Source organism: Anser cygnoides, chromosome 5 (genome assembly GCF_040182565.1).
Source record: "Anser cygnoides isolate HZ-2024a breed goose chromosome 5, Taihu_goose_T2T_genome, whole genome shotgun sequence".
NCBI classification, from domain to species: Eukaryota; Metazoa; Chordata; class Aves; order Anseriformes; family Anatidae; genus Anser; species Anser cygnoides.
The window spans coordinates 41,441,704-41,465,972 of record NC_089877.1 but is presented as its reverse complement, the minus strand read 5'-3'; the positions used below and the strand labels follow the sequence as shown (position 1 = coordinate 41,465,972).

At 43.0% G+C, this 24,269-nt stretch overlaps 1 protein-coding gene and 1 long non-coding RNA gene across 2 annotated transcripts in view; both read right to left on the bottom strand.

Annotated features, from left to right (window-relative positions):
* Positions 1-2,348: 2,348 nt before the first annotated feature.
* Positions 2,349-4,830, bottom strand: LOC125182299 (uncharacterized). Its single transcript, XR_010831984.1, has 4 exons — positions 4,043-4,830; positions 3,857-3,938; positions 3,152-3,274; positions 2,349-2,943 (listed from the first exon to the last, which is right to left on the bottom strand). It is a non-coding gene; the product is annotated as an uncharacterized lncRNA (long non-coding RNA).
* Positions 4,831-13,733: 8,903 nt separating this feature from the next.
* MIPOL1 (mirror-image polydactyly 1) overlaps positions 13,734-24,269 on the bottom strand; it is a 189,190-nt gene continuing 178,654 nt past the window's right edge. The window contains exon 13 of the mRNA XM_013185703.3: positions 13,734-19,533. Within this exon, the coding sequence (XP_013041157.2) occupies positions 19,467-19,533 (67 nt within the window). The 3' untranslated portion in view covers positions 13,734-19,466. The remainder of the gene's footprint in view (positions 19,534-24,269) is intronic.

The window sequence follows — 24,269 nt, the reverse complement described above, 5'->3', positions numbered from 1 at the left end:
TCTGCACGCCGGCGACACGCAGCCTTCCCACCGAGGAACCCATCCGCCTTTTCAAACTTCCCGGTGACTGCTGCGCGTCCCCCAAAGGGGACGAAGCCAATGCCCATCGGCTTCGGTGGGAGTCTTGCCCGAGTGAGGGACACTTGGCCAAAGGGGGAGAAAGAAGGAGAGAGAGAGATCATCTCTTCCATCCCCGTGGGGATTTCCTCATGTGCAATAATGCTGACCCTGTCGCCTTTCCTTTCACAAGACAAAGATGACCTTGACAGAACTGGTTTATGTGGATCCACACTCCTCCTTTTAAACACTCCCTGGGCAGGGGGTAGATTTTTTCTTTCTTTCTTTTTTTTTTTTTTTTTTCCTAATGAGTGTGGGCCGAGATTGCAGTGGCCACAGCAGAGTCCGAGGTTCAAGGATATCAGGATATTTCCCACTTCGTGAAGTGCTTTGGGGTTTTATTTTTATTTGATGGGCATGTGTGTTTATTAGTTTAAGAAATTTTTAAAAAAGAAAAATCGAGAATAATGTGGATATTCCCAGGGAAAACAGCAGCAAAATGCCTTGTTTTCTGCAGAACTAGGAGCAAACCTCACTTTCTTTCTGCTGAGGTCTCTTTAGACAAAGCATACACGTTAACTGGCTAACTAAGCATTTTACTGTTTGTAGTTTACCTCCCTGTGCATAATGACTCCTCCAAAGTATAGATTAAATGACCACATACTTCAAGAATTACCTTTTACAAGTCATTTTACCTTAACGATCAATGCGCCATTTATGCTTTTACACAATAGACTTTAATTGTTACAAGGGAGCTCTTTAGTCTACGAGAAATAATTTGTTTTGTGCTGTAGCACAAACAGGGGATTAGGAGTTCAGGTAAGGAATAAGCAGCAGCAACAACTTAATTCCTAGGCAACAAAGATCCTGCTTTCGCGCCAGACTTCTTTCTAGTAAAAAGCAGGACAGGGCACCATCTCCAGCTCGCTGGACCAGTCAGACATTAGGTAGCCTGCATTTCTTCCGTTTTAAATCAGTTCAGGGCTTCCCGCCCTTCATCCCTCCCAGGGCCAAAAGTTGCATGTAATACTATGCAGTGCTAAACAAAAATAAACAGAAGAGATTCGCCAAATTAAACACAATTCCCTCTTTTTTTTTTTAAATGTATTTTTAAAAATGTATTTAACACATAGGTTGAAGTAAGGTCTGTAGATTTATTTTTTACCAATCACGGCTGTATTTTCCGTGAAACAGATGCAGAGGCGATTGGATTTAAAATATCATAAATATCACTTTCATTTGGATTGATCGCTTTTTTTTTTTTTTCTTTTTTTTTTCCCCTCGCAATCTATCAGGCATAGAAAATGGAAAAAGCAGCCAGGTTTAGGACGGAGCCCCCTTCCCTGTGGTGCTGGCAGAGCATCACGATGCATCACCAATCCGCGGGGCGGCAAAGGGGGCTGCGAGGGGACACCCCCCCACCACCACCCCCCCCCTTATTTCTGAGCTTCTGCGGGAATTTCGGCGGAGGGGAAGCCGCGGGAAACCTTTCCCCTTTGGAAACAAGCCCAGCGAGGTGCGGACCCCAAACTCCGACCCGCGGGCTTCGCGGGCTTCAGCCTGCCCTGAAACCATGGCGGCGGGCGCCTGTCAAATTTGGCCTCAAGTCCAGGGCCCTGGGGGGGGGGGGCCCGAGGGTCCCCACGGCCGCCCTGGGAAGGGGTCGCAGTGGGGGTCGCCCCGGCGAAAAGGGGAAACCCTTTCTGCCTCATCCCTATTGGCGCCCTTTGGCAATAGCGAAGGTGGGACTGGCTGGGACCGTGCTCTCCCAGGCTGAAGAAGAGAGCAAACGCCCAAGCACAGAAAGTCAGGGACATGCAGGTTGATGCAGGGAAACCCGTTTTGTATGCCTGTGCGAGTGCAAGCCGTTTGGGAACCCAGATGGGTGGCAGAGACAGCCGAGAAAGAGCCGGCTGCTGCGTGGGAGCAGTGTCCGACTGCTCCTCCTCCCCCCCCGAAAGCGTCCTTTATCTGCTCCTGCTTTGCGCACGAAGCCAGCTGAGATCCGGACACCCCCAGGCAAAGCGAAGAGGTGCTTCGGGATGCCGAGGGGCGGCTCCGCGCTCTGGCTCCGCTGCTGCCCCGGCCGCAGGGCCGGGGAGCCGGTGGGCAGCTCCCAGGCACCGACCGCGGCTTCCCCCCGCTGCAGAGCGTGTTGCAACCCATGTGTTACCGGAATGTAATAAGTAAATAAGACCTAATTAAATAAGAGCAATTCCAAGTGCCTCTAGGAGGTGCACAGCACTTGGCAGGATGGGACGGAGAGACGGGCAGCATTTTTTTAACGCTGGTTTGGACGGTTACAGCTCAGAAAAGGTGTACGTCTCCAGTCTCATCTGGATGCTATGAAGATACGTTTCTTTCACTAAAAATGAGCAAGGGAAACGATGTTTTTCACGTATTGTCTGATAATGACAGCTCTTCACACAGTAGTTCTGAACTTTTTAGCAAATACTTCTTCACCTGGGAGACCGGGACTTTCAGTCTCCCCTACTGGCAGATTAGACAACACCTTTACGTCTCGGATAACACTCAAGACTTTAATATGCATTAATATGCTTTCTAAGGCATAATTGCGTTCCCACTATAAATATTGCCGCCATTCTAGAAATACAGGAATAGAATAAAAGCCTCAGTGTGTATTAGTCAGGAAAGACATTCGTGGAAATGAGTCGTTCCTTTTCAAATTCTTTATTTGGGAGGAAGCAAAGTCACTGTACTTAACCAGGTGGATTCTTTAAGCCAGGGCAGTCTAAGAACCATCAATGTATACATTTGGGATCGAATACTTCTCAACAGCCTGGTACTCCGGGCTGCAGCAAACACAGAGCACGTGTCGATGCAGTGGAGAAGTGCAACAGTCCTCCTCCCACGGCGGTGCCCACGCTGTTAGTAGGGGACAGAATAGAAGAGGGAAAACCAAAGAGAAACCATTATACTTAAAATGAATGAAAAGGAAAAAAAAATCTCGTTCTCATTTTTTCTCCTGTATGTATCAATAACGCCTTTCAATACTGAGCGGCAAACCACAGCTAAAACCCTCTGAAAACAGTCACTACACAGACACACGAAGACACAGAGCTCTTTAATTTACGGAAGTCGCAGGCTCGAGCTCTCCTCATCTGCAAGGACCTGTGCTCCATAGGCTTTGCGGTTTGGCACATGCATCACGCCTGAGCCAGCATGAACACAGCAGGAGACGTGAAAAATCAGAGATCTAGGTGGAAAAAAAATAAGAGTATACAAAATAATACAATAACACCGGTTTAAGTTACAAAATGTTTTCTGGGTTGCTAAACATCAGGGCACCTCGCGGCAGGAAGGAAAGCTCTTTGCGGGGTGCTTTTGAGGAAGAAGGTACGGGAACAGGGCTGTGGGGAGGGGGGGGGCGCGGTCTGTGGGGCTCCCCGGGATTCCCCCCTCCGTCCCCGCTTCCCTCCCTCCTCCTTCCTGCAGGCGCGCACCAGCCCGGGATGGGGCTGCCATTGGCGGCAGAGGCACTGGGGGTGCCGGGGATGTGGCACAACTTGCCAACCTGCCACTGTGCTGTAGTCCTGCCCACCCCCTGCGCCCTTCTGGCTCCTTAAAGCCAGGGCTGAGCCCCCCCGCCCCGACAGCCCCGGCTGCTGAGTCAGCGCCGGGTAGCGGCCGGAGGGATTTCCTCCTCCTCCTCCTCCTCCTCCTCCTCCTCCTCCTCCTCCTCCTCCTCCTCCTCCCGCCGCCAGCCAAGCCGCTCCGGAGGCTCTGCTTTCCCCCGGAGACCCCCGCACTTGGGAGCTGCAGCTGCCCAGGGGTGTACCTCGGTACCTCCCAGCCTGCCCGTAGGATCTGGGCACCCGTTTCTTTTAGCACGAGTAACCGTTCTTCTCATCAGCGGTGTTCTTAAAACAAACAAACAAGAATTAAAAAAACAACGCGTCTAAAGCTGGCTTCGATACACGCCAGTGCCCCCCCCCCCCCCGTAGTAACCGCGAGATGAAGGCACCTCCACGCCAAGGGGTTTGCAGCGTGTGTGAAAATGCCAGCCCCGCCGAGGGTGGATGTGAAATCTGATCTTGCCTCGGGTTCAACCGAAAGACCGAAATGATTCATGCTTGACCGTGTCTCCTTGATATTTCTTATTTATTTTTTTTCCTGCTTCCTCCCTCCTGTCTCCCGGTGCACGCTCCTTCTAAGGGGTCCTTCAAACACTCGAGGAGAGTAGGAACAATGCTATATGCAGTATTTCCTTGAAGGGTTTTATTGCAGTCCATCTGAAACAAAAACAAACAGCATTTCGCAAAACTTTTCTTTGAAAGAAAAGCAGCCGGCGGTTGTTAAAAGAGGGGAGGATACATGGCAAGTTATTCGTGCATTTAATAGCATCCTCTCTTTCCTTGTGAGCTGCACTAAATTTGGTCTTTATTTCGAGCAGCAATCATGAACGTCTGATTCCCGCCTTCAGTTTTAAGATGTTTGCTCCCTAGATGATGGACATTTTATTTTATTTTTTTTGCTGGCAGGGTGACACCACCCACTGCCCTCCACCAGGTGTGTGCCACGTCTGCCTGCAGGTGAAGGGAGACAGTGCTTAGCAAAAAGGGCAACATAAGGCTCACATAAACCCTTGAGAAGTGGTAAGAGCGGAGCATGAGGGAGGTGGGGATGGGAATAATGAGCAACGAGTGCCTGGAGGAAGCAGGATGTGGAAGGGAGGGATATAAAGCAGAAGGTGAACAGAGGCAGGTGGGCCAAGTAGTTACCAGTCAGGAGAAATTGAGGGAGGCTGGGAGTGGGAGAGGACTGCAGGGAGCAGATGGCTGATGGGAGCCAGGGGACAGCATAAAGGTGGACCGCACCTGGAGCAGCTGTCTGCCTGTTCTAGGAAGCAAAAAGTAATGGGAAGGCAATACACTGGCTGTTCCTCCCATCCAGACAACAGGAGACATGCAGTGGAAGTCCGCCTCTGAACAGCAAACAAGGAAGCTTGCTGTTTTATGTGTGTGTTTAAGGGTGAATTTTGACCCTGAGCTGACGTCATGCAAATCAAGGGTTGGCTGCTTCTCTCTAAAGGAGAAAGAAATCCAAGGAATCGGGATAAAACCGAGAGTTACTAATGGTTAAAATTAGTACACCTGCTTTGGGGTGTAGGGAGAGGCTGGCTCAGGGCTTCTGAAGCCTCTGTCCCCTTTGCCAGCAGCCAGGGCTAAGAGGGCTGCTTGCTCACCCTGCTCTTCACTAGGCCCTTTCTAAGCCAGTCCCTGCTACTGCACTGCACAGTCTAAGGACTAGCAAGATAGGATCGTTAGGTGTTTCTTGCTATTGTAGTGTCACCTTGTCTCCAAGCTGGTTTTAAAGCATGTAAGAGCATGTGGAGCCTACTACTACGAAAGTTACAAAGCTATAAGCAATAGAGACGCAGGTTAGATAAGGGGCTGGCTGGGTGGAGCTGGTGAACAATGCACGAAAGTGCTTTTCTTTCACCGATCTTGGTTCAAATTAAGGTTAAATTCCAAGGGGAGTAAATTTTTTTTTTTCTCTCTCTCTCCACCTCTCTCTCTCTCTCCAGGAAGAGATTTTAAAGGGCATCATTTTCAGTAAAAAAAAAAAATCACAAAGAAAGATACATGTTAATACAAATGTAGCATTCCACAGAGCGGAGCTCAGAGCAGTGGTGTCGCACCCACAACTTTTATTCAGCCGAGGCAAGATCAGTAGTTTCAGCACCTGGCAGGAGCAGGGTTGATCCTGCTGTCAAGAACCGGCTATAGAAAAGCAGGACTTATACAAGCCACAGGGTCTGTACAGAAAAAATGCTGATATACAGGAGTGGGAGAAGGGATTATGAAAATAATACACGGAGTTCAAGTAATTTTTACTAAAATGACAATGTTCTTTTTATGGCATGAAAATCTGAAGGCAAATTAAAATCTTATCTATGCATGCATATAACAGAAGGAAATGGAATATGAATTTGCTATTAAATCTACAAATTTAGGTGCTGTCTTGAAAGGAAAGAGCAACAAGGCTTCCACATGGCCCTCTCAGACCTGTTTTTGTTGAAGAAAAAAAGAAAAACTTGGATCAGCTTCTTCACAAAGCAAACTTCATGGAATTTGTTTTGTAACCTGTCCATCACTAATTTTCTGCTTTAGTGTCGATGTTCCAGGGCACTGTAAGGAAGCGTGATGCATTCTGTGTCCTTCTACAATCTGAAAAGAGAAATGCAGTTTCTCTTGTGATAAGAGCTCCCCAAAGAGCAGGGGCAAAGGTGGCACACATTTAATGCTGGCTTTTCTTTGGTATGACAAGAGCTCTTGAAAAAATCAAAGGGGAAATCTGTGGTCTTGATCCCCTGATGCAGTAAGAGTTTGCTGCAGGGGGGGTTCGTGGCTTTCAGAGGAGCCCCGGGACCCCTGCCCGCATACTGCTCCAAGCAGAGGGGTGCAGCCAGCTCCACCGTGCTCAGAGCCATTTGTCTGCCCTGGGACTGCTTTTGTCTGCTAAGAAATATGAGACCTTTAAATGTGTCACATGCCAGTATGTGCTACCATCCCTCCCCTCAGTAATAAGACTTATCGGCCACATGTGCAGTACATACTGCAGAAACAAACTCTTTTCTGAGCTTTCTCTCTTTTTCCTGATCAAAATCAAATATTATGCTCACATCACTAAAGTGAGTGTTCTTAATATTGACCTTCAGTAGCTTCTTGTTACCACAAGAAGGCTGCAGCATAGACTGAAGAAGTGAATACTTCATGTATCTTACATAGCTTTGCAGCCCCCAAGGTAGCAGTGTCAGGTGTATTTTGATCAACGTGTTAATGTTCCTAACAATACTTTGGTCAAAAATTCTTGCCTCTTCGTGCTAGTCATCTAGATAACTCTTCTTTCAATTGCTGCAGAGCACACAGCTCCGATATCATTGCTTATTCAAACAGTATTCATTTAGGGTCCATCAGTGGCATAACTGATGTTAGTGCCATCCACTACTGATCGACCTGAAAGCTCAGTTACGACCCAGCAGCTGGATACCCCTCTGGTCGTGATGGAGTACTGCTGTCAGCTATGGCAAAACTCGAGTGAATTCAAGGTATGGCCTCATATTTCGTGAAGGGTCTGTCTGGGACAGTGAGTTCTCCGTGCTGGCATTCAGCTCTGCAGTTCTGTTCCCATGACACCCCTGAGTCCTATTTTTGACCTCGTCTCTCCTAACCATCAGCAGGGACGTTTCTCCCTCCCGTTCATGGCCAGTGCAGTATCACCATGACAATGAGTGGCTGTCATCCCTCACTGCCAGCCCTGCCTGCCTCTGGGAGCAGCTCCCTGTCATGCTGGTGCCACCAGCAGCTTCGCCCCCTGCCCATCAGACCTGCCCCCGACACCACTTCTTTCCATTCGCATTCCACTAACCTCCTCTACCCAGCCACTATTCTTGCCATCCTTTGACTTAGCTCAAGTTACAGTGTAATTAAAATCACCATGGAACACAACTAAACCAACAAGATTGACTGCACAATCACTTTTTTTTTTTTTTTTTTTTTTCCATAGCAGCCTTACTAGACATCTTCCTTGCTTCAGCTTTTGTGACTTTCAGATGGCTATGACAGGCAGCTATTTCTTTCCATTACTGGGACCATTCATGGTCCAGCAATAAAAATAAAGGATACAGGAATCAGCATTCAAGAAGCATAGCTTACTAAAATGAGACTTCCACATCTATTTTATCATCTTTTGTTCAGCTTACACTTGCATTATTGTTTTGTACGTCGGATCAGTTTCTGTCTGGTCTCTCCCACATCCTGAAAATGTTAAAGGAAGAATGGACCACAAATACATGTCTCTGAATGGCTCTCTAGCTCTACTTTTATTCTTGCTCAGGTTGTTCCTTCTCATTGTAGTGCTCTCTTTCCATCCTCTCTCAGAAGTTGATTTTTTTTTCTCACTTAGGTGCCAACTTATTCCTGCTGTATTTCAACCCCCTCTTTTTCTCCTTTCCCATGTTCTTGTCCTTTCCTTTGTAATCCCTCTCCCCTCTTCCTTTATTCTGCCACCACACCCTGCTCATCCTTCAGTCCCTGCGCTCCTTTCTTCTCTTTTTTTTCCCCCCTTTATCTCCCTCCAACCTCACTTTTATTGAGGTAATTTATTTTGACTCCAGATACAATCTGCTGTCTGAATTGAAGGCAGGTTCCTTTAACACCATGGAGACAAGGTCATGCAACTGACTCGAGGATGCAGAGCATGCTTACAGGGTGGGAGACTGCATCACTGGGTGGACATGCTGGGTATCCCACCAAGCACGAGGTCCTGGGTGGTGCTGTGCCTTAGCAAATGAGCATGGTCCTTGGGATCAGGAGAAGGACAGGGAGAGATCAGCTTCATACAGAGCATGTCTGAGACCAGGAAAGCAGTAGTGTCCAATTCAAGTATCCCCACACCCAAGAATCAGTAAGGATTCCAGAATGCCTTCTTGTCTGAGCAATATCTGGTAGGTGATATCAGAAGCTCCCCTTGCTCAGTTTATCCAACAAAAGGTAGTCTATTAATGGTCTCCAGTTGTCAAAACGGGGAAGGATTTGGGAGAGTAAATCACTCTTTAACTCCACAGAAAAAAGAAGAGTAATGAGATCTGGTCTGGAGATGACAGAAGAGACAGACAGTCTAGAAAACAAGTTCAATAACAGCAGTGGGTTCTCCACGCTCTATAGTCAGGGATCTGTAATTCCCCTCATGTGTGCAGTTCCATGTGAAGACCTGGGACCAGCTTTAAGGGAAGCCACTCTGTAAAAGACCAAGGTGTGATGGAATTAATGCCAGCCTGGTTGGCATCCAGCTTTACCAGGGTGAGTTCAACGGAAAAGCAACAGTATATTAAGGAGGAGAAGGAGCTTTCCATGGGTTTTTTACCTGTTGAGCCACTCTATCAGTGTTTTCCACCTTTACAAAAAGCAATAGCTGTTCAAGCCAAGGCAATCTTTTTCTTTGTGCTGAACTATACCATATGCACGTATTATAATCACTATAAACCGACCTGTTAGCTAGCTAGACACATGTTGTATATGAATCACTTAGGTAGAAGAGTAACTAAATAGGAACCAAAGACATAATTTACAGGTTTGGCAGGCTGGGGGCGGGGTGGGGTGGAAGGCGGGAACAGGACGTGCCTATGACAGGTGGTGGTATATCTCCTACACATCCTGGGTCAAGAGGGTAATATGTGGTTCAGCCTGCCAGACCTTGGCTCACTTTACTACTAGTGGAGAGCAATAGTCACAACAGCCAGTTAGGCACCTGCAGCAGGTGGTTTGAGAAGAGCCCTAAGAAGATAAAATGCCAACAGCAGTGAAAAAAAAGAAATCAGACATTTAATGAGATAACAGATAGCAGCTCACCTGATAACGAATGGTTGGCTCCACAGGAAATGAGTCTGTGCAAGGGCGGTGAGGTTCTGTATGAAACTCTTTGTGACATGCAATATTAGTCATTCGCAGATCAAATCTCAATGACTGGAAATTTACAAGAATAATGCTATTACTGAAAATCAGGGAAGATAGCTACAACAGGCAGTTGTGGCTTAGCTGTATAGGAATGTTGAGAACGGTCCTGTGGGATTTCACAAAAATACACTGATGAAAGCATATTTTCTTTAGGCACAGGCAGTTCAGATTTATAAGAGTCTTACTCTAGTGGCTGTTAGAGCTCTTGGGAAATAAAGTTATCATGAGCAGACAAGCAAAATATGGAGGGAGCAGGGCATTTAGCTGCTTGAAAAGCAATTGAGCTGAGTTTCTCCATTATGTGATCAAAGCAGAGCAAAACTGTGAAGCTTTCTGGCCTCTACTCCAGTCATGTGATGGCAGCCACTACTGTATTCAGATGTTTGATGCTGTATTTCTGCAGATGAGAGCCCTGCCTGTCCCTCTCCACAGATATCCCTGCACACTGGCAGCACAATCCTTAGTCAAGTCTCTGCTTAACACAGAGAACAGCCTGAGTTTACACATCTTTGCTCTCCTGCACTTCAAGCTATCAGGAGGGGAGCAAACTCTCATCCAAAAGTACCATACCTGTATGCAGCTAGTCCCATATGCAATGCCTTCGGGTCAGGATGGAGAACTACTCTTTTGGACAGAAGAAGCTGTGGCTTTGCAAGACAGAGTGTAATTGTTAGAAATGTTGTGAAGAAGAGCTGTGCATGGCCAGAGGTGGCATTTCACATGCACACGAGCCACAGTAAGATTTTACATCTGGACACACAATGCCTGCACCAGTAGAGATGTTAAGAAAACCTTCAGTCTAGTTTAGTCAATTCCGATCAGGTCCAGTGTGAAGACATCCAACGTGCAATCAAATATATATTTAGCCATTTATTTTACCAATCTATGGGAGAAAGTACTATTATTATTATTTTTAAACAGGTGCTGAGATTTCTTGATGAAAACCTTAAAAGGTCTCAATATTTACTATTTTGATATGATTACTTTTATGCCATATTTATACCAAAACAGCCTTAGTTGATAGGACAACTGCCATTTCTATTAATCAACCTGTGAGAAGCAAAGGGGACACTGCCAATTGTACATATTGGTTATACAGTGACCAAACCAGCTAAACGTTAATTAGGAATGTTGTCTTATTCAAAATTTAGAACCAAAGTAGCTTGCCCTATCAAACAAGAATATAGTGGAAAAAAAATGAACAAAACCAAATTTCAACACATTTTCTAGCCTTATGCTCTCACATCAACTTTAGCCTTAGCGAGACACCTACATTCAGAGATTTTAAAAGCTCTGCTGTGCTTTGACTTCCACTTCTTTGGTTATGCAAAGCAAAGTATTTCTGTCACTCAGTGACAATCATTATTTTTTTAATCTGAAGCAGACTAAGCTTCCACACTTGTGCATTTTTTTTCCCCAAAATTCCTTTCTGCTGTTCTGCTCAAACTGTAATTTCTATCCTTCACTTTTCCTTTTTGCTGTTCTGCTCAAACTGTAATTTCTATCTTTCACTTTTCCTTTTTGCTGCTTTAGCACCAATAGGGCAGTCCCAGTGTCCTGATTTGTGTCTTCCTTGCCTGACAGGAAGAAGAATCCAAGCTGAAGCTATGATTTACTTACATCTTTCTCAGTTTGCTGACTGGATCATACATTGAGAATTCATAACTCTAGGTCCAAAATGCATGATGTGGTATTTTGGAGCCCCACATGTCCTGTGACATGGATATGGAACCCTACATTTTTGGACTGTGTGCAAGGCTAGTGTCCTCTCTAGTAAGAATACAGTTAAGTGGTAGATTTGTTTTGCCATACTGGAGGTCATAGCTTGAAGCGTTTCATTTGTGCACCTCCATTTTAAAACAAGTTTATATAACAAATGCCATAGCAGATCACATTCCAAGTCTTTATCTATTCTTGCATCTCCCTCTCTTGCTTAACTGTACCACTGATGTTTGGCAACCTTAATTTGTAATATTGATGTTCTCCCTGCATTAGTAGAGTGCTAGGGGTGAGAAATATTTTTTCTCTACGTAAAGTGGAGGAAATATAGCTGATAATTTTATAGAGTATATTAGGGCAGTAAATGGGAGCGATATGAGTGCTATGAGCATGTGTTGATGGAGACTTCCTACTGTTTGTTATTCTATTTCTAGTCTAGTATACTTCTACAGAGGCTGCATCTGAGTCAAGTATGTTCTCTGAATAATCTAAATATCCAGGTGAAGAAAGTAGTTAACTTTTTGAAACTGACTTTCACGTGGAGATATTTGAAATCTTGCTTAGATTTCCAGTTAGACATCAATATCCTCATTTCTCATAGACTGATATTTGTAAGCAGTTTACCTATTTGATCACAAAGAACTTATGAAATAGCAGCACAATAGTGAAAGCCAAACACAAATGAACAAAGGTCCTGAGGCTTCAGACAACGAATTAGAGTAGTGTCAAAGTAGTTTTTCATTTTTGCATCTTGAGCTCCCTTCCCTTCCCTTCCCTTCCCTTCCCTTCCCCCTTCCCTTCCCTTCCCTTCCCTTCCCTTCCCTTCCCTTCCCTTCCCTTCCCTTCCCTTCCCTTCCCTTCCCTTCCCTTCCCTTCCCTTCCCTTCCCTTCCCTTCCCTTCCCTTCCCTTCCCTTCCCTTCCCTTCCCTTCCCTTCCCTTCCCTTCCCTTCCCCTCCCCTCCCCTTCCCTTCCCCTTCCCCTTCCCCTCCCCTCCCCTCCCCTCCCCTTCCCCTCCCCTCCCCTCCCCTCCCCTCCCCTCCCCTCCCTCCCCTCCCTCCCCTCCCCTCCCCTCCCCTCCCCTCCCCTCCCCTCCCCTCCCCTCCCCTCCCCTCCCCTCCCCTCCCCTCCCCTTCCCTTCCCTTCCCTTCCCTTCCCTTCCCTTCCCTCCCCTCCCCTCCCCTCCCCTCCCCTCCCCTCCCCTCCCCTCCCCTCCCCTCCCCTCCCCTCCCCTTCCCCTCCCCTCCCCTCCCCTCCCCTCCCCTCCCCTCCCCTCCCCTCCCCTCCCCTCCCCTCCCCTCCCCTCCCCTCCCCTCCCCTCCCCTCCCCTCCCCTCCCCTCCCCTCCCCCTTCCCTTCCCTTCCCTTCCCTTCCCTTCCCTTCCCTTCCCTTCCCTTCCCTTCCCTTCCCTTCCCTTTTCCCTTCCCTTCCCTTCCCTTCCCTTCTAATAATTATTTTATCAAAAATATACCATAGTTTCCACCCTTTGAATTCTATGGGAAAGCATTACATTTGTCAATTTTATGTGAAATGCAGTGCGCACATTCATGTATGAGTGTTAATCATTGTAAATTCATGTAATGTATTCTGCAAGGTTTATCAGGTGTGACCAATTCTACCAGGTATGTTGCTGCTTTACCATATGATAATGGATCTGCTTCTACCACATTCAGAAGCTGTTCAAATACCTAGGAGCTCCTGTGAATGTGGCAGTATTTGGACCTTTGGCCCAAGGTAACCATGGAGGAAACATGCCAAACGCCTCCTGATGACAGCTTCTCAGAAAGGGGTGTGACCCTTCGCAGTCGGCTGTTGACTGGGCAACACACCAAAGCATGTGCACAATTGTAGTGGTGTGTTCCAGTATTTGTTGATCTGGTGGGATTTAAACAAAACGTAGTGGTTTCAATTTATACATTCTCACTTTTTGAAGTTTCAGTCAAAGTTTCAGTCAAGTTTCAGGTCAAAACCTACAGGAAAATCAAAGGTGGCAATTATTTTTAAAATAAAAAAATTAGACTAAACATTGCAACCCCCTCCCACCCCCTTCTGCCAAGGGAAGGAAAGACAGAAAAGAAAAACAACTCCAGACAAAAGATAGCTTTTCTTTTTCCTTGAGCTATTCTATTTTATCAGTTCAACCTGTTTTCTCTGTTGTCTGGGTCTGCACCCAGCATCGGGGCTAGTACTTACTCATCACAGCACACAGAATGACTAAATATTCTGCAGGATTTGGCCAATATCCCTGTATTTGATTAATTTTACAAACAAGTCCAAAGCTCTAAATGCTGAAAACACTTCGGTGGACTTGCATTTTTGATGTTTAGTTGAGCTAAGTTACCAGGTAAATAATTAATAATTGATATATTATAATTGATAATTAATTATTTAATAATTAATAATTGATTAAGTTAATAGCAATATTTTAAAATTAACTCAAAAACAAAACAAAACAAAACACCCAAAAACTCAACTTATTTTGCAAAGACTATTTTAATAAAGGGATTATAAAATACAAAAGAGAGAGACAGGTAACCTGAGATGCAATTTTGGAATGCAAACTTTTCGTTCAAATGTGCAAGCTCGAACTTAACAAATGTTTAAAATATTTGAGTTTTTCAAATGGTGCCAAAATAAACCATGTCTTTTCTTAAGACTACATATTTAGCTAGGCACTGGCAATGTAAATCTTTCAACCATTTCAAGTATTTGTTTAAAAGCCTCCTAGAACACGTGTGCTCCCAACAAAACTGAAGAATGAAATGTTTAGACCACTGAAGCTCAACAGCTGACTTATAATCAACCTAATATGAGAACACCACTTTGTTTTTTTGGACTCGTGAATGCATTTTATTTACCAATGCATGAGAAGAACAAACAGAGAAAGTCCAGCTCTGCAGACCTGATGTGAAATTTTACAATGATAAGAGTCAGTATATATAACGCTGAGATCACAGCAAGACTTGAATCAGAGAAACTGCCAGTCAGAGATTTAAGTGTGCCTCACATTTAATTCTTGTATGTGAGAAAAATCTTTGGGGTACAAATTAAAAAGAAGATAAAATAACCCTAACAGCCTTCATCTTGAATTATTCTAAATGAATAAAATAAAGGCACAGAGAAATCCTGACATTTAGATAGCAAGTTCTTTTGTGTATATGGATTAAGGATGTTACAACTCTTGATCACCTGATAAGAATATTTATAAAGCCATTTAATTTGAAAATTAAGGTGAATATTTGTAAAGCGTCCTGTGATTTGGAATAAATAGATAAATACATGTGCAAGTGACAACATATTGACATTACTAAACTATTTCAATATGATGGCTTATTTATAAAAGCTGTTTTAATATTCCCCTACATTAACGATTAACTAATGAATCTTTCTTGTGAACATATTTAAAGAGGAATCAAACTGACTTCATCTACAGGATTCTGCTAACAAGACTGAGCTGGCTCTGAACTTTTCAAATATCAGTAGTTTTCCCAACATTAGTACAGAAAACCATGCTACCAGTTTTGGGTTGTGGGCTGAATGAAAAACAGTACTAAATGACTAAAGGTCCACAGTTCTTTTCTGTTAAAGTTGATTTGTCACAATATTGTTAATTAGTGTGGGCTTAGGGAAGGCTTACTATGAATATAATTACAGTGCCGAAAAGCATTAATAATGCTCTTATCCCGAGCCAACATGATGCTATTTACATATTTTACCCTGGCATATAACAGAAATGACTCCCAATGCAAGTGTGCTGCAGGATCATCAAGAGAAACACACAAAATCTCACAAGGGATGGATGCTTCTGAACATCTCAGTACTCTTCAAAACAGCAGAGACACTAATTTGACCAGTAATTACAACTGCCACCATAAGCATTGCCTATGGTGAACCACCTTTCATCATGAACTCTGCTGCTCCATCAGGAGGCAAATGAATTGCTACTCCTGTTAGTTAATCTGACGCAATCTCATCCTTCTCTTGTAAATTAGGACAGAAGTGACTATTGCATGTCTGCTATATGGGGCAGGCGTTTTCTTCACCTTCAGAGCTCTGCGCAGACATCAATCACCTCTCAGTGAATAAACAGTAAGATAAAAGCCAATTAACCCACGTTATCATTATTGCGTATTTCTACATGCCAGATCAGAGTTCCTGCCCTCATTATACTGAAAGGAAGAACTCAGACTGAGTTCATCAGGGCCAGAAATTCACCTGAAGGCACTAAAGGCTGGGCCTCCATTACTGGGGCTGTGTGACCTTCATCGTTCACTCCTGTGGGCGAAGAAGCGAAAGTGTTTTGACATTAACAGCACAGATGTGTTTGAAAGCTCCCCCAAGGTGCCTATGTACCTCTTGAGGGCTTGCATACCTTTTACAACTGTCACTAAGGGATTTGCTGAAGACCACACACCAGGTTGTTAGTAAGGAGGAGGTAGTGCCCAACTGTTTCTGAATTTTCACCTCTCAGCACAGTGAATTTTCAAAGGTCCTTTCAAAACAAGACAAACTTTTCTAGATGATTTTTAAAAATCAATACCTATTTTAATTATGATTCAAAGTCCTTTATCTACAGGATGATTAAAAAAAAAAACTTACTAAAAAGCTCATTAAATTTCAGGCTACTTGGTAAAAGACATAAGACAGGGTCAGGAAGCATTTTTTCACCTTAGGTACAATATTTTAGAAGGAAAAATTTGAAACAAAATTATCTTCTAAATGTAGAGAATCAAGTATTATGTACATGTATTAGACTGCTTTAGCCTGGCTGATGCTACTTTCCTAAACAGAGCCAGCTGACACAAGAGGAGGGAGGTCAAACAGCCTTGCTGTATGGAGCCTGCACTCACAAGACAATTCGCTCAGAGGAGGAAGGACTTAAGGGAAGGTGAGGAATTCTGATACACCCGTGGGAGGAGGAACTTAGCACATTCATGCATGGAAAACAAGCCCTGATTAAGTAAACTTGCATTTCCAAAATAGCAAACAAGCTTCCTCATCAAAGCTGACAAATGAGTAAGAAGAAAGATCTTTATATGGGAAAATATGTAGTTAAAAGTTAGATTAAAACAATAGTTAAGAATAAATATATCATTTTCACAGTGAAGGGGAGCTACTTTGCTGTTCTCCAGGGATCTTTGCCAGACCCCATGCTGTTCAACCTAAGAAATCACCTTGAAAAAGGGGGTAATTTGGAAACGGTGATATTTGCTGATTGTACCCTGCTACTGTAGTAGTAAAGATGAGCTGTGAGAAGAGATGGAATAGGAAATAGTGAAAATCAATCACGGAATGCACATTAAAACATCAGGTGCCATGGATACCCATCATGCAAAGTTGTGTGTTCAGAGAATGGTTCAGACTTTGTACAACCTATGATGAACTCTGAGCTGAATATTATAACTGAAGATCTAAAGTAATTACTTTTATTATAAAAGTACTAATTCAAAAGACACAAGCTGCCATAAATCAAATTGTTGTGGTTTAACCCAGCAGGCAGCTCAGCACCACACAGCTGCTTGCTCACTCTCCCCAGGTGGGATGGGGGAGAGAATCAGAAAGGTAGAAGTGCGAGAACTCATGGGCTGAGATAAAGAAGACAGCTCACTAGGTAAAGCAAAAGCCCTGTGCACAATGCTAAAAATGATCACAAATGGCTTGGAGAATGAAAAAGAAAACATAATCATGAGAGCTGATAAAGTCACAGTTTGTCCACAGCTTGAACACCATGCACAAATCTGGTTTTATCTAAGTAAAAACACGGAAGAACTGGAAAAGAAACATATTAGCATGACAAGGCCAATTAAAAACATGAGACAACTTCTTTATAAGAGACTAGAGCTTCTGTTTGGAAAAGAGATGGTGGGGGAATGACATGAAATACATAAACTCACGAGGCCCAAGAAAAGGTATGGCTAGGGAATGGTTGTTCACTGTTTCTCTAATAGAAAAACAAGGTGATAACAAATAACTATAACTTGTTCATAACAAAGAAAAGGAAATATTTCTTCAGTCAGTGTGACAGGAAAGAGCAGATACTAAAAGTTTAAATGGATTAAAAAACAGGTGATGAAAAAAATGCTGCTAAGTACATACACCACTTTTGGCTCAGAAAGCCCCTCAGTGCCATATTGCACCTGGGAGAAAGGTCACTAGTGCTGTCCCAGTTTTACACCCTTTCCTAGACATCTACTACTGGTCATTGCCAAAGACAGTCTGTGGGCTAGCTGGACCTTTGTTCTACCCTAGTACAGCAGTCCTCATGTTTTTATGTTCATTTCTTCCTTACCAGCTCCCTAAAGCAGAATTGGTTCAACAGCACCAACAGCTCAGATCTTGTCTTTCAATTAGTGATTTAAGGATCAAAGAGGACAGTGGATAAAAGAGCACTTGAGTTGTCCAAATGCTGGACAGCAGCACACCAGAGAGGGTGAAGGGGCTGGCGCTGTGGACAGTCTTCTGGTCTGGAAGCATTAAGCTTTCTTCCTGCTTGAGTAGGTGTCATGGGGAGACTTTAGCCTCACTGGCTATCTCATGGTTGTCCAAAAGTTTAAAAAGAGCACTACAGAATTTTCTAGAAGAGATTTTGGTAAATTTGTCTTGAAAGAATGCTACTCATTTCCCTGCAAGGGGCCAGGTTTGGTGGACTGAAACTAAGAGGAGCTTAGGTCTGCAGATGATGATGGTTTAATGTGGAATTTCGTGATAGGAAAAACAAGCATTGAATTGTCTCTCCCAACCCCAAATTGAAATTTCATTTTCTTCCTCATTTTTTTTTCCCCTTGGTAGACTGCCCTATCATTACATCTGTGCAAACATTAAGAGGGAAGACAGCACAACAACATTAAAGACAAAGCAGAGTGACCAAGCAGAAGCCTTAGGAGCTACATACACCCTGACTGAGCTGGCTAGTCCTGGCCATAGCTCAAAGACCACCATGCTCCCGAGATTCATTACTGAATGTGGGCTGCTTAGAGATTACAGCTGTCCTTCTTGAGCAGGTTTCTATGAGCACTGAGCTGACCTCTCCGCTCACCTTTGTTCATGTGACAAAGACATTCAGAATACATGGAGATGTTTGGCTCCTCCCTCTAGGACCAACTCTCCCTGTGTATCTGTAAGGCCTACAATGACTGTGTACCCCAGATTTTCCTCCCCACTCCTCTATCTCCTCCCTCCCTCTAGGAATGTATCAAACCTTCAAGTTCACTCCCAGGGCACTTCAAAGGTATGCAAAGCAGAGGGCTGGCATTCTGGCCTCAAACCCAACCTGGATGGTATTCCTGCACTGCAGAGCAATCAGAGGTCAAGATAAAGCTGGCAAAAAATCCTGTAGGGAATGAGTGAGCCACTCACCTTATACCAAAGACATGAGTTTTGACTCTGTAAGGCGATTTGTGAACATCTGAAGGATTTCCCCTCATAGGAAAGGACAGAGGACTGACCGAAAAAAATGCAGGAAACCTTCCCCACTGTCTGAGATACTGCACAGTGTCACAAGGCTTTCACAGAGCAATTTATGATTATTTACCTAGCTGTTCCCCCAGTGAAACCTAACTGTACATTTCTTTTTAATGTATGCTGAAAATGCATGTACTAGCAGTAGTTATTCAACTGCTGTATAAAGCTATATGTATATCCTTCCTTTAGATGTAGCTAGAGTTCCTAGCTGCAATTCAATGGGCTACGAGTAAGGAGGAAAAAAATCTTCAATATAGTGTTTAGAGTTATTTCTTGAATGTGAACCTACTTTATCAATTACTGTATTTAACATACAAATACTGGACTGTTTGCAGTTTCATAAATAACGTAAGGGATTTAGATTTTGAAGCTGCTTTCCAGGATTTTGCACCTGAAGCTGGCAGTATTTGAAAACACGGCCAAGCTGTGCCTTGCAGCAGACTGTAGTCTAGTAACACTGAGAGAACAGACTGTTAAAATAAGCATCTACATCATTTTTCACAGTACACGGAGCCACAATGCATCTGCTTAAAAACAAATATATGTTTGCAGTGAAACATTTCAACAAATCACAGAACTCAGCAGCAAAGTAGTTAAACATTTATGATTTGATTTTATCTCAGCTTGGAATGTCGCTGGAGTGTCCCACTTCTAACAACTGTTTGCTAAGTTAAGGCTTTAGTGTTTACACAGTGCTGAATGAAGCAGCCTGGTCACCAGATGTGAATGCTTCCTTAGACTAGAGCTTTCAATCAGATCACGGTCCTAATGGTCCCTGCTCCAACCTTCTTCCTCAGGACGTCCACCAGCCTTTCCAACCTGAGAGGGGGCAGGGGAGAGGGAGAGGAGAAAAAAAAAGGAAGCTAACGTTAGGAATGTTCTGGCTGAAAGAGACAGTGTTTGCACTGAACCAAGCTGTCCTGGTGGTGGTCACGCTCAGAAACAAAGCACTACTGTAAAAGACAGACATTAAGGGAAAATGCAGACAACTTACGGAAAACTTTTTAACCTACAACCCAATCCATTTGCAGTCAGTGATATATACCAACTTGCTTTTCTTTTGTACTATATGTAGTGTCCGAACCCCCATAAAGAACTAACACAAAACCATTTGCAGCAATCATGGCAAATATACCCTTTGCTATTAGCAGGACATTCGGTTTTTATACTTTAAAAATCTGAGCAGTCCACGGTTCTTGTTAAATGTAACACTTAGCTGTTGTTTCCCTTAAAAAAATACCATGCCCATTATCCAGCAGTGCGAGATACTTTGATTGTCCAATTTATAAATTTATGCCCCCAAACCTATGCCTTTTATATCAAAAGCTTTTTCAAAATACATAAGAAAGTTTCTGAGGTTGTGCATGCTGATATTTGAACGTGGCCTGTATGATTGTTATGTAGACTACGCAAAAATTAAGTCTAAATAAGTGAGACAGAGAACCACCTAATCCTCTCTTAATTTTAATGCACGGGCTATAAGCATGTCCAGCATTTCATTGGCTTAATTTGTTCTTTCCTTTGGTATATCGGCAAACGCATGTGCCTAAATTTGTTCGGGGTTTTTCTATTTGTACACATTTAACTTAAGCACTCCCGTGCAATCAGGCATTCAAGTGATTTCTTCAATTTATCTGTATTTTATCGAATTCTTCCATGAAAGCTCTCCCACCAATAAACTAACTATATAAAACTAGACACTGCGTACTGGAAGTACTGGAATACTTTCAGAGCCATATTATGCACACAACTTTTATAATGGATAAAAACAATTGCAAGTTCATGTAGCCGTATTCACTATTGTGAAGTTGAACAATTTTTCTTATCTGAAAAGACAGATTTTTTATATTATATAACATGAGGAATGTAGATAGGAAATAAAAAAAATAACAGCTTTATCAAAACTGTAAAACTTATTTTATCTAATGGATACATTAGTAACTTCAGTGCAGGAAAACTAGTTAACACATCTTGGATTTATTGTCACAAATCATGACTAACACACATGGTACGTATTGAAACACTCTTGTTTTCCAGGAACCACCAAAGTGCCATGAAGCTACACCTCTTATTGTACTCACCAGGTGACTTAATTCCTGAAACTTGATTAAGAATTCACCACCCTAACACAATTATCAGACACCAGGAAATATATGGGGAAAGTTCAGCTGGCTCTAGTTGTTCCACAGGGACTCTAAATAATCTGCTTTTAATCACTTTTTAAGCACAGGTAAAAAGGCACTTCTTAGCTATTCCTTTCCCTCCAATTGCCCATGTATCACTTTTATTTTTTCAGCAGCTGGTGCATTTTTTCTGTATTTGTAACACACATCTATGGCAGTCCTAACTCACTGCAGTCAGTCCATGCAAGTATAAAGTCAGGGATTTCACAGAGTGTTTACTCCTTAAAGTGGATGAATCTATGTTTTCTGAGTTCTAAGACTTTTAACTCATAGTTACTGATAGGTCATATTTTTGTCACCCCCTCCTCCTGAGATGTTCCCCTGTTAAATCAGTTCTTAGTCCATGTGCAATTTCAGAAAGCAATGACAGATCAGTCCTCACCCTCAACAGCAATGACAACTTTCGACCTTTTTACGTTCAGAAGCAGCACTGCAGCTTTCTCACCACTTTAAATATCACTGGAGGTCTCTCTCACTAACACCCTCTCTAATGTGCTTCAGGAACATAAAGGAGAGGAGAAACATTTCAAACCGTCTGGGCAAACAGAAGGTTGGTGCTGCCAATTTTTCTCATAAGCAGCAGAAACATAACAAAATTTGAGACCACAGCCTATTTAAATCACCGCTCAGTTAAAAAGAAATCATGTGTGGCTTATAGAAGCAGGGGGAAAATGCCTTCAATAATTGAGGTTTCTTTCAGGGACACAGGTTATAGGGTCACTGCTTACGCACTGTCCTGCAATTGGGCTTAGATGTGCACCACTCTGTGACCAACCAATGGCACTGCACATCGGAGCAGGCAAGTTAGTGAGGAGCTGCCCATGTTTGAAGAGAAATACCACTGGGATGAAAGTAGCTGTCTTCTGTTTAACCTTGAAACTGTCAGGCTTCATTGAAAATAATGAGGCTTAACAATCATAGCTTCTGCCTTTCAAATGAATGATGACTGAAATCATCAAAATGAGGTATCCAGCACCAAAAACAAACTGTGCAGGGCTTATTTGCCTTTTGTTTCAGTCATGTGTGGATTTGCAAATTTATTTATTCTTTATTAGAAGAAAGAAAAAAAAAACAGCAGGGGATTAAGAATCCATACCTTTGAAAGAGATTTAAACAATAATGTAAAAGAGAAACTGTAACAGCTATTTATAAGATAAAATAACAGAGGGCAAAATTCACCCCTACACACACACAAGACCCAATATACCACTAAAATCCCACTTAAGCCTACAAAATAATGCTATGGGCTGAATCAGTGGTTAATAACTCTTGATACAGGCCTCAGGGGGCTTTTCAGAACGATAATCCTGGACTCTTTGTTCACCAAGGGCCCAACTCTGCCATCCTGACTCACAATAAGCAACATTTTTCTTTGTGAGTAATAAAAGACAGTTAATAAGGCCATTTGTGTAAATGAGGCACTACCTGCAAGGGGTGAGGATGACAGAATCATGCCTTTGCATCAAGCCTGGTGGGTTACTGCAGGCAGCTCCTTTTGGAAGCTGAGCATCTTAATCTGTGGTCAACTGAAGGAATACCTCAAGATAAAAACTAACTGAAATATCTAAGCAGCAGAATGGGAGGTGCTGGGAACTACTCTAAAAGTCTCAGGGTCTGCAGAGTTTGATTCAAAATACAGAGGACAGTGACCTGAAGAAAACAGTTTTTATTATTTTGTCCAATCATGATATATCTGCCAGTATAGCCTCACCATACTTTACTTAACTGAAAGAAGTACTGACTACATTTGATAGTATCCTAGGATGCTGGTTTAACAAATGACATTTTTTTTGCTTGTGAAGGAAACAGTCTTCATAGTATCGATGCAACATGAAATATGACACTCAGGAGAAGTTAGCAAAACACTCATCATTGTGAAGAGTCTTGAATTGCAGTGGCTTAATTATTCCTCAGTATCAGGGGAATCTGTGTTTTACTACACAGAAATAATAAAAAAAAAATTACTTGAGGGGCTTGCTGTTATAGTATTACCAGTTTGAATATATACTTTTAAAAGTGTTGCTAAGCTTTAAGAAGTTCCTCATCTTCAGAGGAAGGCTACCTAAACATGAATGTCGCCACCAATGTCTTCCCCAAGACAGATTCTTCACTATTCTCAATTACTCTTTCAATTATTCCAAATTGTATTCTCTTACCACCATCTAACAAAATGCCTATACAGAGAGCATGATGTTATATGGAATATTCTTACATAGTTCCTGAACTGTTTGACAACCTCCTTTGACTTTTAGCAGAGATTTACAGAGTTTTACTCCCTTGAATATAAACTATTTTGGTTCTTCAGTCATGCTCAATAAGGTAGACTTACAATTCTTACTGACAGAGAAGTTTGTCTGAGGAGCCCAGAAGCTGGATGTATAGTTGCAAAGCTGGTACCTACTGGTGCAACCACTGTATTGCTGACTGCTGAAGAAATCTAGGTTTAAACTGGAGCTTGGGATCAGTAAAAATCCATGTAGATCCTCCCACACTGCTCCTTCTCTGGCCAAAGGAACTCACTCCAAATGAGAGCATTGGCCTTTATCCACAAGTTCTGTACATGACCGAGTTACAGCATCACAGAATAATCCTGCAGGGCATCATGCCCCAGAAGTAGCCAAAATGTATACTCAGCTGAAACAAAAAAGCATCCTTCAAGTAGCCTATGCCTTAATCTGCAAAGCAATATATAGACTAGCTGAAAACAATAGCTTCTACCTGCAGATGTGGGGGTTAAGTGATAAAAACAAAACCCTCCTGGATTTTGAAATGCTATATAAAGGCTTATAAACCTAAACTATAACCCTTGGTTATCTTTCCAGTAGATAAGATTAGGCTTAGGATATGAAGATGGCCTTACTTGCATGATTTCTGGCTTCTTGTGGAATGTGTTTTGTTAACACTAATTCCCTTTAGAAACCAAGCATTTAAAAATATTTTAGGTAAATAAAATGAATTACAAACAATTTAGCAGTTGGGCTCTGTGAATAAGTGACTGTTTCGTGAGCATTCCAACAAACAAATTCACTTATTTTCATCTCAGAATGAAAGAAAAACAAAAACAACTCATTTTCTTTTCCTCTCCTTTCCTTCAGTTTTCTTCTTGGACGTATTTCATTGAATCCTACTCAGCATACTTGTTTTCAGACATTTTGTGCAAAAGTGAAGGAAATTAGTGACACGGAGAAGATACTGCTATGCTATGATACTATCACTTTTCTAGAAACCAATCACTTGGATAGGATCATTTACTCAAGAAGCTGGAGGAAACTGGTTCAGGTCTACTGTCTGTAGAAGAGAATCAGGCTCCAGCTGCTTCCCTCTTCAGGAAGCAGCACTGTGAGAACACTGGGTTCAGGGGGGGCCTTGTTT